The sequence below is a fragment of the Syngnathus acus genome, chromosome 14 (genome assembly GCF_901709675.1).
Source record: "Syngnathus acus chromosome 14, fSynAcu1.2, whole genome shotgun sequence".
NCBI classification, from domain to species: Eukaryota; Metazoa; Chordata; class Actinopteri; order Syngnathiformes; family Syngnathidae; genus Syngnathus; species Syngnathus acus.
This window is the reverse complement of record NC_051099.1, coordinates 5,447,917-5,463,988: the sequence shown is the minus strand read 5'-3', so window position 1 is coordinate 5,463,988 and position 16,072 is coordinate 5,447,917. Positions and strand designations below refer to the sequence as shown.

At 45.2% G+C, this 16,072-nt stretch overlaps 1 protein-coding gene across 6 annotated transcripts in view; it reads right to left on the bottom strand.

The window, feature by feature from the left end:
• Positions 1 to 11,118, bottom strand: part of gria4b (glutamate receptor, ionotropic, AMPA 4b) — a 37,228-nt gene extending 26,110 nt beyond the window's left edge. The window contains exons 1-3 of one of the 6 annotated variants that reach the window (XM_037269895.1): positions 11,001 to 11,118; positions 7,582 to 7,769; positions 5,137 to 5,295 (exon numbers count right to left, since the gene is read on the bottom strand). In XM_037269895.1, the coding sequence (XP_037125790.1) occupies positions 5,137 to 5,295; positions 7,582 to 7,672 (250 nt within the window). In that variant the 5' untranslated portion in view covers positions 7,673 to 7,769; positions 11,001 to 11,118. Of the gene's footprint in view, positions 1 to 5,136; positions 5,296 to 7,581; positions 7,944 to 11,000 lie in introns of those variants that run through there. The other 5 variants (XM_037269894.1, XM_037269896.1, XM_037269898.1 and 2 more) reach the window with 5 other exon arrangements.
• Positions 11,119 to 16,072: the final 4,954 nt, after the last annotated feature.

The window sequence follows — 16,072 nt, the reverse complement described above, 5'->3', positions numbered from 1 at the left end:
GTGAAGTCGAAAGTTGCCGCTTGACAAAACAGGTAGTGAGCTGCCACCAAGACGTCACATTCCGTGTTCAAAACGGAGACGACACTTCAAGTGGGTTTCATTTCATTTCTTCCGGGAAATGGACGCTTGCATTATGCATGTTGAGGGAACGCTGGACGTTCGTCACCAAGGAAGAAAATCATCTAGCCTGTCTGCCTCGTTAACCCACCAGAGCACCCCTGTGGAGTTGGGAAATAATTCCGGGGGGGGATCTGGGCACGACGCACAACTCAGCGTGAGCAATGTTTGTTTGCAGGATTTAAAAGAGCAAGGAGAGATGAGTCGACTTAATAACAAACGCCCTGATTGTAACACTTAGCGCTCGCTTGCTTGCATGCGGTCGGTCGGTCTCGCTGGAGAAAAGCAGCTTTAATGTCAAAGCTCTCGTAAAACAAAGCCGCCTGCAATTTGGATGCCACAAGATCGGGGTGAGGGGAATGACCCTTGAACTTTCAGAGTCAAATACGGACAAACTTGAAGTTCAAAATGCAATCATGCATTCACATTGTTTCCACGAGTGAGTCGAATAGCCAAAATTGTTACGCAAGAATAGAACCACTTTGGAGAGTCAAGGTGTTTATTAATAAAACGTATCTGTCCATTTGGATGCACCAGCATCGCTAATAATATGATCAATGGCTTCATTTTCTCCTCGTTTCTCGACTAGAATCACGTCCGGCTCTGAAAATGTGTTTTCTCTGCGGGCTGTTAATGTGCATCATCATGCAGTCTGTTCCCACAAGATCCTGCAAGTCAGCGGATTTACTCAAATAGAAGTGGCGAAGGGCTGGGCCGGGGGGGTCTCAGATCCCCAGCCAGCTTTCAAGGACAATTCATTATCATTTGCGACGGGGTAAATTAAGGCGGGAAATTGTAGCACGGTGGCTAGTCAACAATCCGACGCGTTGAGTCTCTCAGTGATCCAGAGTGGCGGACTGCAAAATGTCAAGGGCAGGCGATGTGAAAGCAAGAAGAAATAAAAAGCCCCCCCACCCTCTAAATCCTCTGCAGCGCTTGAAAAATAAGCCCTGACATCAGCTGTGTGCAAATGTGCCCAAAAAGCATTGGAGAATGCAGCTGCTTTGTTGTTTCCCGCAAAGCAAAGCTACTTTTTCTTTCCCACCTCAACATTATAAAACTCATCTATTAGCAGAGGTTGTCCACACTTGCTTTCTTAAAACAAAAGACGAAAGACTTTCGGATGACAGTTTTGGTGGCCAGCGGGCATATTTGACTCAGCATTCATTTTGAAAGAACAAAAAAACTATTATTGCATCTTATTGAGCCCCTTAGTTGTGAAACTCTTCTTCGTGTATTAAGTGTGTCTGTATTATACTGCCACCTGGTGCCCAGAAGCATTAAATCATGGTGTACAAATTGTTTAGTTCTATTTTAATAATTTTTACTGTGTTTTAAAAAAATCTCAAATTGAAAACCCCAAATCGCAGTCACTACAGCGCTTCAGCAGAGTACACGTGCGGGCCGAGATGTTGCAATCATTACATCCCCTAACCCCCGCCTCTCCCTCACTTGTGCCTCCATCCACAGACCACCGCTGAGAAGTTTTATCGACGCGCTCAATAAAAGTGCAATAATTGGCCAATCAACTTACAATCAGGCCGCTTTTCCACGCTGGCCCGCTGGAGAGAGTTGAAACGGCAAGGCCGTCCATCGCCTGCTTTGTAGAGATAAAGCCCACGCACACACGCACAGGGAGCAGATAACTTTGTAATGATCTGCACTAATAACAGTCATCATTTGATGGAGCAGGAGTAGCATAAGGTGAAAGGTTAAAGTGTGTCAGCACATGTGTGCACGCAATAGCAATAGAGAGAGCCACTGGGATGGAGTCTGCCTTGATCAGATGCTACAGTACGTTTGCTATGAAGGCCAACAAAAAAAAAAAGCAACGCCTGCCAAAATTGATTTCAAACACGCCATGTCAGAAGCGGGAGTCGTTTGACTTTATTTTGGTTTCATTGGCTTTTATGATAGCGAGGTTAACAACTCAACATTAGAAAATGGCAGGCGTTCATTAAAAAGTACTTCACTATACAGCCCAAAATAATTGAGAAGACCGGCATGAAAATCAAGATAGCATCGAGATATTGGAGTGGTGGAAAATGAAGAAAAGCAGCTAATTCCGTCTATCTGATGGCCAGTAGGCGACACGTGTGCTCACCTGGAGACAAAGAAATCATCCGTGTTGAACGTGCCGGCGTGTCCAAACAATTAGCCTGCTGATTACACGCTCGTTAAATTTCCAGCTTTGATGGAGAAAGCTGTCACGGACGCTGTGAATTATGCGCGCTCTTCATTAGTTCCACGTCAATGTGGCCGGCCCCACAGGAAGGGGGGGGGCAACCTGACATGACCTTTGTTACTTTCCCAATGGATGCAAGAGAATGAATCCCTCTTGCTCAACATTGCAGGTCCGGCATGTCACTTAGCCGTAGTGACAGTTTTGATTCATTTGTCTGTCCTTCTTCAAATAGCGTCTGTGTCCCTTCAATCCGTTGGGCTTTCATTAGCGCTAATGTTGCATGAACATTGTTGATATTAGCGCTTCAAGGTCATCGCCAACTCAGGCGACATTATTATTAACGCGCATCCGTTCCAGGTATTTGATGACTTTTTTTTTTTAATTCTCATTATCTGAGCATGTCGTGGATCAAATGGACTAATTTCAAAGTAATAGGGGAAGTTTGCATTTGAAGGCAACATGACAATCGTATTAAATTTTGGACCCCCGCAGCCACAGATGCAACTGTTTCAGCATTTAATTTTTTTTCCAATTTGCCTGTTTACCAAGCAGTGTTTCCCATATTTACATATCGCAGCAAGATAGTGGAATTTGAGAGGAAAGCGCTCAACACAAGAGAGTTTGACATGATTTCCTGTCCTAGTTTTGCGAGAGAATCTTTCCGAACATCCCCGAAAATAGCCCGTTTTTGTTTGTTTGTTGTTTCAATGGAGTGAAGACGGCACAGACAACTGAAGCAGGTAAATAATTGTCATTCTGATTGATGATTCATCAACGCTACTTTTTGAGGAAGACAAGAACTTATTAAAAAAAAAAAACGCCATCGATGAGCTAATGAAACGGGTTGATGAAACTGGCATTAACGTTGCACGCAGCAAAACATGTAGCCTGCCAATAAAATCTTTATCCTCTACAGAAATTAACACTGGTAGAAATGAGCTTTCTCCGAAGCTATTTAATCAGGGATGAGCTGAGGATGCCTCACCGTTCCACCAAGCGTGGCAGAAAAAGCCAAAGAAAAAGCTAAACTGTTGAATTTAAATATTCTATGAAGTACATAACAATGATGTCACTCATCAAACAGCATCAGGAAGCAACAGTAAATTGTTTTTTGGTGCAAATTGCCTCCCCGGAGTTCTTTCTCGAACTGTGTGACCTGAACACACACACACACACACACACACACACGGACGGCTGCGTACGCACGCCTCGGGGGGCACTTACATAACCAGCACACAGATGAAGAGGGGGAGGGACGGGCCGAGGAAGAAAGGGGACGAGTCAAAGTTCATAAAGAGATCATTCACTCGAGAGTCTCCACGTCATAGTTTGCCAATCTTTTTGAGTCATCATCCATATTGCCATTTTAATACATTAATAACAGAAAATAATCTGATTAGATGGTTCAGGTGAAGCTAATTTGGCCGAGTTTACTGTTTTAAAAATAGGGCTCCAATTTGACTGTATTAGCTTCACTGTCGTCAGACCCTTACTTATTTTGCATATGACCTTAGCAAACAAAGCAAAGCAAAGCAAAGCAGCATCGCTACACATTAATGACTCCAATAGCTATGAGGTCAAACCTTGACAGCTACTAAAACCTTTCCATGTCCTGATTGCTATTGCCATCTAGATCACATTCACAATATCAAATCTTGGAAGTGATAGATGTCAGTCTGACTTTGGAATATTACAGACATTTTGCATTTCACCGGGGTGTGTCGACTTATTCTACCCACTGAAGGTGGTGGTTGAGCGTATTAGCATTATCTTCCCCTCCCTTCTTTCACAGCACCTTCCTGCCAGCTTCACCACATTAATCTCTCATTACCCCCTTCCACTGCCCCCCCTCTACTCCGCATCATCCTTTTTTTTTTTTTTCCGCCAACCATTTAGCCGAACAAGCAGCAAAAGGGCCTTTTATACATTTTCCACGAAGAATCCTCACAAATGAGGAAAGAGTATAGGGGGGAAGAGTCCTCTGAATGAAAGCCCCCGTGCAGGAGATAATAGACTTAAATAAGGCCAACACACACACATACATACATACATGTAGTTTTTTGTCATCCAAGGACACACAAAGGAGCGTCACTCGCCTATGCCGCACTGGCAGACGTGGCATAAAAATGACTCGGCGCAGATGAAGATGTTTCGATGGAGGTCAAAATAAGCCCTCTAAGCATTTAGGGGATCAGCTGCAAAAAAAACCCCGAAGAAAACAACCCTGAATATTTTTCTAGCGGTTAGCCTCGATTCATCTATGTCGTAATGTGATGGCGTCAACATCTGCAATAAAATATCACTTTTGCGTGATGAAGGATAGAACATTTGACATCAATCATCTAGAGAAGTCATTAAAACAACTGTAACATCCAAGCCAACGATCCGCCCCGGAAAGAAAAAACAGCACAAGGATGAAGCGGCAGAAAAATGAATAAAAGAGTGTAAAATAAGCATCGGAACAAGCCGTGTGGTTCGATAGCAGATTCTCCCCCTCGCTGGCCCCTGAACTATCACAGCCATTGATTGGCTCATGTAATTCTGCTCTGATTTACCTCGTCCAATCAATGAGCCGCAGAGCGGCTTCCTGTCACTGCCATTAGAGCCGAGGTGAGCAATCACACCATTCTCGGGATTACATACATATATAGGGGACGGGACCATCCCATCCACTTTTGGACCCCCTGATGCCTTTGCTCGCTGAGAAGAGCTTAGAGCGGCCATTTCCCGTCCGCCTGGACACGTTTCAAGGAGGCTGTCACCTTGCCATATAAATAAAGATGGCTGGGATTCTATTGTACGAAAAAAGTCAGAGCAAAACGAAAGCGACTTACAGGCGTTGGTGACGGCGAAGCTGTTTGCCGTCTCGATGTTGTCCACGTGAGGCACCAGGTTGAAGGGCGCTTCGGAGGCATTGGGGCTGGTGTTGTGCAGAAAGATGGCCAAGCGAAAGGCAGTGTACTCCTGATCCGTGTTTCGGATGAACAAGCCGCCTGAGGGGGGAAAAAAGATGGCTTGCTTGAGGTTCTCGGGTACACTCACTAAGTCATATGAGCCCAAGGAATCCTAACTGCATGTCTCAATTCAGCAGTTCATCATTCAGCATTTCATCCATGCTAGCGGGTAGACAGCGGTCGTACGCACGAATCGCGAACGTCATTCCCGGCTTATTCATCAACAGTTTTTTGTTTTGGCCTCGCAAAGTCCGAGGGGATCGCCACAACACCCCAAGGTACTCGTGAACATCTGTGCCACATGTCAGAGCAATCCATCCCGTCCTGCTTTTGTCCGTTCAGCGGGAACGATGAATGTCATAGCAGCGGCAGAAGCCGGCAGGGAATATTAGGGGATCACTAAAGTCATGGGCCAATGCATCAACAGGGGGAAAGATGAATGCTTCTGTCAACTATGCCAATCCATGCACACAGTTTGTGCCGGAGATGTTCCAATTTGAATAGATCTCCAGATTTTCCCCATGTAGCATTACAGATGTTGCTAACAAATAGAAAATAAGGCAAATTGTCATTCATCCAACTACGAGCGTAGCTTAGCATCAAATTCAACTCTTGGTTCCACTCAGCCATCTTGGCATTAGCACCTAATTCATGTCCAAAGCTTCTCATTATGGCTGTTCATGCTTGTTCAAATGTCAAAGGTATTTTACGTTGCAGGCAGTTTGTTTCACATTTTCAAAGCGCGCCTCCAGGCCATATTTCTTGTGCACAAATGTCCTTTAAAGCAAAATGTCAGTGTCTATTTTTTTATTTCGAACGGTTGACCTCCCTTGAACCTAAATTTGTTAGCAAATGCATGCAGTCTGCATTAATTCCCGACGAGAGAACAAACCATCCGATGAGTCACAATGGACTTTTTTTTAAATCCAATGGGTTGTGAGTGAAAGACAGAAAAAAGAAAAGAAGAGTTGAAGTGTGTTTTTTTGACGACCACCAACCTTTAGGGCATAAAGTTTAATCATCCTAAACGAGATCTCTTTCCAATCTATTTTTTTTATGTTGGATCGAAGGATACTTTTGTGGATGTAATGGATTGATTTCCCTCCCCATCCCGTGTGAGGCAATGTATGTTGGGAAAGCCCATCTTGGTCTTGAAAAAAGATGTCTATGGCCGTCAATGGCAGTGAATGACTTTTAAAAACACCAAGCCCAAAAACACTACGCAAGCCCTGTTGTTGTGGGAGTGGATGGATGGCCATTTTTATGTCAGCACGATGGCACGTCGCCGCCGCCGGTCCAACGGCGCGCTTTCATAACAGAAGCCGACCTCTGAACTCCCTGAGGGTGCTATAGTGTATCACATAATATAAAACGACAAGCACAATCACTGGAACAGCCTGTCATTTCGCATCAGATTGGAGGCTGCGCGACATGTCGACGCCATAAAATAAAAATCCATCCATCCATTTTCTATAGCGATTTTCAGGTCATGGGTGAGCTCGAGTCTATCCCAGATGACTTTGGGTGCGAGAGACTGGGTTAGCAAATTGCTATACACTTTCTTTAGCTATCTCATCAGTACGGTGATACTAATATTTATCATTCTACACAGAGGATAAAGAATAGATGACTTAGCAGAGAGTTTTTAAACAGTCAGGGTGTCATTTTCTTTGTTTTAGCTTTAGTTTTACTCCAACTGGGAGTGGCGACAGATCGCTTGAACACGCCCTTCTTGAAGATTTTTCACTGATTGTATGTACCAAACTGCTGCTTGTTTTCAAGTGAGTTGAGTTTACCGTCACAATACAGTGTGCATATCTCATGTCTGCACCCAAGGCAACAACAAACAAAAAAAGCAGTTGAATGACTGCTTGGATCTTGAAATAATCACATCTCAAGGCATCTCTCTGCATAAGAGCCCTTAGGTCAGGCCAGTAGTGCACCAAACCACAAATAGCCCGCCCACCGTTTGTTTCCCACCCTTGCTCGTCATTGGACCCATCCCGCCAATCTGCGTGGAGTTTAATTGCACTGCACACACATGTGTGCACATGTAAGCTGCATGGAGAAAAGCAGTCACTTTGCTGCAGTGCGCTGATGGGATGGATGCACACACTCGCCTCTACTAGTACCCGCTCACACACACACACATGCGGAGTAAGCGTGCGCTTACGTGCACATCACCAAGATTTGCGCGCACACCGCCAAGAAAATGTGTTGGAATCAACATTTGAGACTCCGCGCGCATGCAATCATTCACGGTCCCTTCTTGGAATATAAGAGGAAAAAAAAACAAACACTCGAGTAATCCTCGCTCGCACTTACCGATTTGGACGCTGCTGGGGAAAGCAGCCAGCGCCAGTCCCCACAAGCACCCAAATATCAACAAAAAGCAGCGGCCAGAAGAAATCCTCATCTTGTGTCCCTTACAAACTGATTGGAGACATTTGAAGCAGCGGCTTCGCCTTCAACAGCCCGCGGGGCAACATCTACATGGAAGGAGAGAAATCATCCTAAGAAAAATCAAAAATAAAAACACTGTCAGGCATTATTTAAATATCCATATTTGGCTGTCTTTTTTTCCCTCCCCCACCTTCTTGCTCCTTTAGAAATCTCCACCAGCGTTCTGGACCGTCAAAACTGCGTCCAGTCCGGCGCTGGAGCTTTGCGCACAGCGCCACCAAAATGAGAGAGGGAGGGAGGGTAGAGCGGGAGGGGAGAAGAGGATGGGGAGGGGGGGGGCATCAGCCAGAGGCGGCCAGTGAGCCTGGATGCGGCTGATGCGCCCTTTCGCTTTTCCAGCATCCAGAACCGGGCAGGTGGGTCATGTGACCCATCACATTTATTTTGGATGTGATAGATTGGATAGATGGATGGAGAAATAGAGAGCGAGATAAAGAGCGCAATATTAATACTGATGCCGATTGATTCTTTCGGCAAGTTCCAATTCATATTTCATGAATTTAATGAGAAAAGAACAGCTACTTTTAGCAACGCCTTTGCTTTGATGTCTGTGGAATTAATGGACTAAATTCAAAAAGGAAATATCTGCATCCTCTCAAGGGAACCTTTTGCAAGGTTCTGTGCCAAGGTCCAAAAAAAAAACAAAGAATAATTTGCATACTAACTTCATATTCCGCCTCCTGTACGGAACCAAGATCAATAAAGCTGCTGGCCGACAATAATTGATCAGAAATGTGTTAATATTCCAATCCTGTTGAAGTCATTCAAAAACAGTCACGTTAAGTTAGAAGGTAGTGTATTGCACATTTTTTTGCAAAATGGACGGCAGCCATGACTTTGGTGCTGAACAGATGGGAATCCCACGCAGGTTTTCCCAGCTCACATCATGTCGTGTTGTTCAGCGACTCTTTGGGAAGGAATCCCGAACACACTGTTGTCGTCAAAGGACAATGTGTGTGTGTCGGATGAAAAAAAAAAAATATATATATATATAAAAGCAAAGATCATTAAGAAAATATGCCTTGCAAGTGGTAAATCTTTGAGCTTAAAATCCTCAAAGAAGTATTAATTTCCCCAAAAGTGAGGCGAAAAGCAAGCCAGTTGCATCAATCCCATTTCGGACACTCCTAGTAAGCTTGCACAATCCACGTGGTATTAAAAGCGTATGATGGCAGATACATTGCTTTATGATGCAACCATTCCATTTGAAAGCATTTAGAGTGGAAGTGGGGTGAGAGAAGAAGATGTGAATCCATCCAACAGCTGCTAATGCCTAATTAAGGCTACATAGGCCTTTTTCTTGATGGGGTTGCTTCAGCCAGAGCTGGAAAGGAGCTTCCGTGTCCTTTGTCATGGCCCGGAGCCAGGGTCTTTCCTCTGGCTGGCAGCGGCAGAAGCTTTTGCCAAGAAAAATCAGCGTTTAATGAATCCGACCAGATGTCCGCCATTGTTGTCCTTTACGATCAGGACTCTCTGTTTTGAAGTCGAAGACATGGTTGTTGTTTCCGTGAGCTTACAAAAGGTCCCAAAGGGCAATTTAGTCCAGAAGTAAGGAGTTTGACGAAGCAGACTGTTTGTATCATCTCCTCCACATAAATAATCAATGACTAAATCAAACGTCAAATGGAACGGCTGAGGTCCAGGGAGGCAGAGAGGAGCAGCACCGGAGTGAGAGCGGTCGGGGGAGGCTGCCTGCATGTCCCATAAACAATTCCCACAATTCAAGTCTCCATCTTGAGAAAACATGCGTGGGACAGGCTCTCTGTTTGACCTCTGCAGTGTTTGCAGGAGCTAATTAATTCCACAAGTACACGCCTGGTGATTGATGGCTACGCAATTAGAACAAAGTATAATCAAAAGCTCCGACACGCTTTAGCAGCCACGTCGTCGAAAATTGCCATGAAAAGTGCTCGCTCGTTTGCATTTTACTCAATATTTTGGACAGAGCGTAGCGTAGGTGGGCAAATTAGTCCACACTGATGGACTTTGCTACTTTTTTCTCTTCCAGTACATTCATGTTCAACAGACAAACTAATTCATTCACTAAAGTTACTCATGATTTGGTGAGACGAGCAAAAAGTGTCAGCTGGCTCAAAGCGACTTTGTCAAGATGTGTGCAATATGACTCGAGGCAAGCGTTCCCTACTCTCTTTGGGCTAGAACAAGACAGTCAGATTTTTTTCTGTAAAGCTTTGTTTATATATATATACCTTGAATGAATTCCCACAGTGCACGCTGAATGAGCTGACAATAAAAGCTAATGAATCGAGTTTTCCTGAGAGGGAAGGTTACAATCTTGCGCCTCAAGACTTTCATTGTTTGATGTTTTTCATTTTGTTCGGATGGCGTTGACAAATCAGGGCTGGGGAACACTTTTTTTACGGACCCTCAACCTTTTCCTTGACCACTGCCCCTTGGCCCCCCCTCTGGGGAAAAAAAGAAAATCCTAGCGCCGCCAGTGACCAGACCATTACGTGCTTCCTCTTATGTGCTCCAGTGAAAGATTGGCCAGTCCTCGTAAAGAAGGCGTCTTTCTAAGGTTCCATGAGTGAAAAACTTTCATATAGGTGAACCCCACATACGTGTGTGCCTCTATTAAAGCTATTGGGTGCATAAGTGTATTATTTGGATGAAGGTCATATTACTCAACCACTACAATGAATGATCCTGTAGGACCATCATCTTATGTGCAAGTGGAAGCACACACCCCTCAGGATAGTGTGTCTCTGTGTGTGTGCGTGCATGTGGCATCATACGAATAGCGTTGTGCGCCCGTGTGCCGTTTGAGATCTCGGCAGACGCTGCGGGCGGGATTACTCGGAGATGGAAGTGGCAAACGCATGCTGCCTTTTGCTGATAAATACTCTTTTCTCCTTGTTGCCGCCAAGCCGCCATCCCCGTTCTCGCAGCCCTCCCTTCACCACACACTTGTTTTATGCAGCAGCACTGCATTATGTTGGCTAGCCAGCCAGCCAGAGCCTCCCATCATCCAAGATATTGAGTCCAATACGAAGCATTTAGTGGACTTTACTGACGCTTGAACGCGACGAAGCTCTAATGACGTATTTTTAGCGAGCGGCCTTTTAAATTGGCCATTTTACGAGAAGGCTTACGATTGGCCCGTCCACTTCCTTCGCATAACCTTGACCTCAGAGTAAACGAGCCAGTTTAGGTAGCTTTGCAAAAATGAAAATACCATATCTTCAAACACAATAAAAGTATGTAGCAAAGAGCTTCATTTTTGGACAATTTTTCATGTCATCTTGAATATAAAATGTGACCTTTGTGCATTTCTCCGTATTTGCAGCAGGGGTGAGGAGAAGAAGAAAATAAAAAGCGCCGGCAGTTATCAGCTGAATCACAAAACGGTGAGTCATCAGCCAGGCACACAAGCTGACCAAGAAGAAGAACAACAGTAGCCGGTGACTTTTACAAATAGGTCAACGACTTGCGTGCCGCCACCTTTTGCCTGCACAAGTCCATACACCCTTGCCTTGTGTGTCAATATACGATATATACGGTCTCTTCACCCTGTGACTTTTTTTTGTGTGCTGACAGCACAAATGGCCGCCGTGATTAAAGGCACAGTCTCGCACCTGTCAAGAGACGCACGCCGCTTCCTCCCTCACCCTCTTCTAATTTCTCTCTTTTGACACGCAGAGGCCACAACAGGCAAAGGCGAGCCACGACAATGCAAACGCAGACCGAAAATAGGCGGGGTCAGAGTAGCTAGCAGCTTGTTGTGCATGTCAAATGTTTATCCAAATTGCTAAACACACTTTGTAAAGTGTTTATTTGGACCCGTCATTGGATAGCGTTCCAATTTTTTGTTTATTTAAGCGCATTAGCAGGATTACACAGAAGAACCAAGCTTGCCTTGATGCAAGTGTGCCCTGTCTGGATGGGCAGCAGAGTGTTCCTTCCGGCGAGCTCTCTAATTTTAGCGTGCGTGTGTTCATTCACATTAACTCATGCCAATTAGATCATTTCACACGTTGCAAAGTGATTTTCCACGCTTTACTTCGGCTACTTCCCGCAGCAGCGTGTTCAAATAAGAGCGGCCGACGGGCATTAAATCGAGAGTTGAGCCATTTTCTTCTAATTAATTGCGGCATTTTTCCCCCCCCAGTGCAGGACGTGCAATGGTAAGGAGTTAAATAGGAGGAAGCAATAGTGATGATGATAATAGTGAATATATTTAAAAAAAATCTATCAGCCAAAAAAACATGTTATGTGCTGCCTAACTAATCAAAACAGTGTTGTGATGACTGTAAAATGAAGGAAACAGGCAGAATGCACCTGTGGGCGGCCATTTTGCCACGACCCGGATAAACAAATGTCATCCACTGATTTGATTATAGTGGTCGGGAAATTTTGATGCCATCTTTCACTGCATTGTTCCCTTGTTAAGAAGCAAGTGTCGTTTTCTAAATCATTACCCCACCAGTGAAGGCTGGAACACACATCGGGTCACTTTCCAGCACATTAGCCTCTCTGGCAGACACGCTAGCGCAACAATCCAAAACGCTCCTCAATTACTCACTTGGAGGAGAGGGAAAAAAAAGAAATCAACTCAATGTTGCTTTGCTTTGACAGTGGAACCACCAAAATCACTGTCTTTTGCTTTTTCTTTAGCTTGAAGGGGGGGTCAAGCACTACTTTTGTCTAAATGAAGCTTGTCAACTTGCACCAATTTGAAAATAACGAGTCAAGAAATCGGAACAAAACTTCCTCACTGTTATCTAAGCACTCGGGAAAAGACATGGAAAAGTTTTTCAATGAATATTTGTATTCCAATGTGGCCACTTTCATTTGAAGGGACATCCACACGCTTAATTAGCAAAACAGAACAGGAAACGCCTAACTGACTTATGTTTTTTTAATAATGCACAATGAGGCTATTAATTATTAAGTGGCAGTTTATTAAGTGCTTATTTATCGAACAGAGGAGAACCTGGGCATTAATGTTTAAACGGGGCGCCTCCAGCGGTGTGGGAGTGATGGCCAGGAATGAAGTTAAAGAATAAAATGAGATTATTTGAGAGGAAAAAATGACGTGGCATCGCCCGCTCGCTTGCCAGCCAACTGACTCACTCGGCGGAACTATTAATAGCCACGGGAAAATGCCATTGCCGTCAAAACTGCTCGGATCAGAGAGCTTTTCCCGTGACGTCACCTGTGAGCTTTTTTGACGCGGCGCCGGCGTCTGCATAGCTGCCGTCGGATTGGTCAAACTGAGCGCTGGCCGGTTGTGATTGGTGGCTGCTTTAGGCCGCAGGAAAAGAAATTTATTTTCTTGACATTTTCCAACGTCATTCATCGCACTAATTTGAACTTGGACAATTTGCACGATTTCATACTCGTTTAGTGTTAGGGTCATCGATGGGCATTCAAATAAACGCTTTACCAAGGCGACACAGGAGAAAACCAATTCAAATTGTCTCACTTGAACAAGTATGAAGACTTAGCGAAACACATCGCGCTGAGGGACCAAATCAATGACTCATGGAAAAGCTACTGCACGCTTAAAGTTGTGTTATGGCGGCAGAATTTCGTTCAAAAGCAGGCCAAGGCACAATTGAATGCCTGCGAGCAAGACTTTGGAGCTGTAGTTTATGCGACTCTAGCCATAAATAGCAACATGCCACCCCCTGTAGGCCAACATTCCCCCCCCCACCGCCTCTCTTTTACATTCACGGCTTGGTATAATCCAGCGCCGAGCTCAGCAAGCAGGCGTATTGCGAGCGAGCGAGGGGCAGCGGCCAACGCTTTGATCTACCGCAACAAGGGCGACTAAACGACAAGTATGACGCGCTTCGGAAAGGCCGCTCGCCCGCCCTCCGCCGGCCTCAATCTCCCGCAATGGCTTGTTTCGCATTGTTTCCCGTGTCCTCCAATAGCCGCTGGATTTAGTTGGAAAAAGAGAGATCATGTGCCACAGATTAGTATGTTGTTTTGTTTAGAAGAGTTTGAGTTAAGAGAAAAAGTGGGAAACCGATTGACGGGTCGTATCTCAAAAAAACGTTCAAGTCTGGTTTCTCGCATATCAAGGCACCACCGATTGATGATGTCGATTGAATAAGAGGATGGTTGAATACCTGGAACAGATTGAGGAAAAAGTGGAAAACCCAAAGGATCACGAGAGGTTGTCGCAGCTGCGCTTAAAGGTGCGGATGTTTTGAAGATGGCAGATGTCATCATTTGCGCGAGCGAGCGCTCTCAGAACTCCAGCCACTTGGAAGGCACCTGATCCCTCCGGAGCCTTTGCCAAGACCTTGCAACCAAGGACGACTTTCATGTGCCAAACACCTTCACAAACACTCGCCACCCTCCCTTCCCACACCCTCCACAGCAAGCGAAAAAATATCCTGGAATATTGCAGAAAGGAAATTGAAAGCCACTGCCGAGCATTTTCTCAAGTATTCCAATGACTTTTTTTTTTTAAAGTGGGATTTATTGTTTGGTGGCTCATTTGAGGAAGAAGTGAGAGAACTCTTACCGCTTTTGTGTCGGCCGTGCGAAGCGGCGACGGTGAAGTGAAGCCTCAATTACGGCAGCAAGGTGAGAGGACGAGACAGGCTCATCCATCACCGTCGAGGAGGAGCGGCGAGGTGAAGCCATCCGCTCCGAATTGGCAGCTGCCTGTTCTGGGGGTAAAAAAAAAATTGTCGAGAATTAAGCTGCAGTGGCTGCCAACTTTTCAGACACTCTGTTCCGTTGCGGCCAAATCCACAAGGATGCTCCCCCCCCACCCCGAGTCACTCGACACAAACAGAAGTGTTGTACAGCCTCTTGTGTCGTCTCAAATAACAACTGTTCAAACCAAAACATATTTAAAAACAAAGATTACAACTGACTAAAAGTCATGGAGCCATCTTTTCTGAAAAAAAAAATCAGTTCTTTGAGCATCTGTCCTCTTGGCCAATGTATTGAGTCTCTTCAAACATGAGTTGCACGGAATGAAATGTTTGTGTGTCCACACAACATATGGCTTTGTGTAAAGGAAGCCTTGCATATTTGAAAACAGCCAGACGGAGAGATGCAACCCCCAAAACAGAGCCAAGTCCTCCGAGGCGGGGAAAATGTGGGTCACCCCCACGTGGGAAAAAAACCCACAACCCACCGGTACCTTCATTCCGTTCCCTATGCCAGGAGTCGTTTCCATTCAAGATTCCAACCTCATTTTCAGTATGATTAGGAGGAATGTTGGTGTGGAAATATCAAATCAGCAGCAGTAATTGACTTGGTGGGCAACAGATGCGCTTTAAAGTGCTAAGGCGAAAAGCGGCCACGACGCTGGAGTCAGCACTTTTGGAGGACCAAGGTGGAAGGAGCACTGATAACAAGGCCGCGTGCCGCAAAGTCACTTAAAAGTCAAGCAATGGTTAAGGAAAGTCGGGATTGAATGCGTAACTTTCCCGTGTCACATTCAATTGCTTTGAAATCATTCTGGCAGCCTGGTCTCGGGAAACATTTGCCAGTTCACCCCGGAGTGTTGATCTTTTTCAAGCCTTGACCAAAAAAATGAATTAGCCAAACCTCACGCCGGGCTTATTTATCGGCGCTCCAAGTTGGAGGCCATGTGTGTGTATTGATTGGTGGACGGGAGAAGCACAAAAGCCCTGCTGGAAAAATGAAACCTGTTTGTGACTAATTGTGTTTGTGTGCATACATTTCAGTGTGCAGCCGTGCTGTAGTCCATCAACTTAAGCGCCATTTTTCATTTGTGATGCAATAGAACAACTTCTTCTTCTTCTTGGACGTTCCGGCGGTTGGCAACCTAATGGCACATTACCACTACAGATTGTTCCAGAGTATAAGATGGCAATCTAAAGTTCCTACCATTGGCTATTGCGTACATATAGACTTCCTGTTTATATTCATGTAACCAATAAGAGTAGAGACCAACGTCACATGATGTGTTCCAACGTATTTCAGTACACTCAGAATATCTTGCCACGGGAAGTTGCGGACGCACATCTCCGTTGAGCTGTAACGCTCTGGGGAGGGCGTATGCTAATTAGAAGCTAATTAACTCAAAGCGCTGCAAACAAACTGTCAGCAGCATCACCCACACGATTGCTAAATTCTCCAGCCTCAGCGCCTGTCGAAGTCATCCAATTTGTCCCCGGTGCGGTGTGGCATTTGCGCCGGATTAACGAGCGGCTGAATTTACGAGGCAAAGTTACGGAGAATGTTGACCTATAAATCATTCATAGTGGCCTAGCCCATTCGCCCAACCCTGAAAATTACAGGCTTACCTCCAGAACATAAATTATCCATCAGGTTTCAATCGGCTGCCTGGCCGGCTGTGCCGTCGCCCACCAACAGGAAGGCTATAATGCAAAAAGTA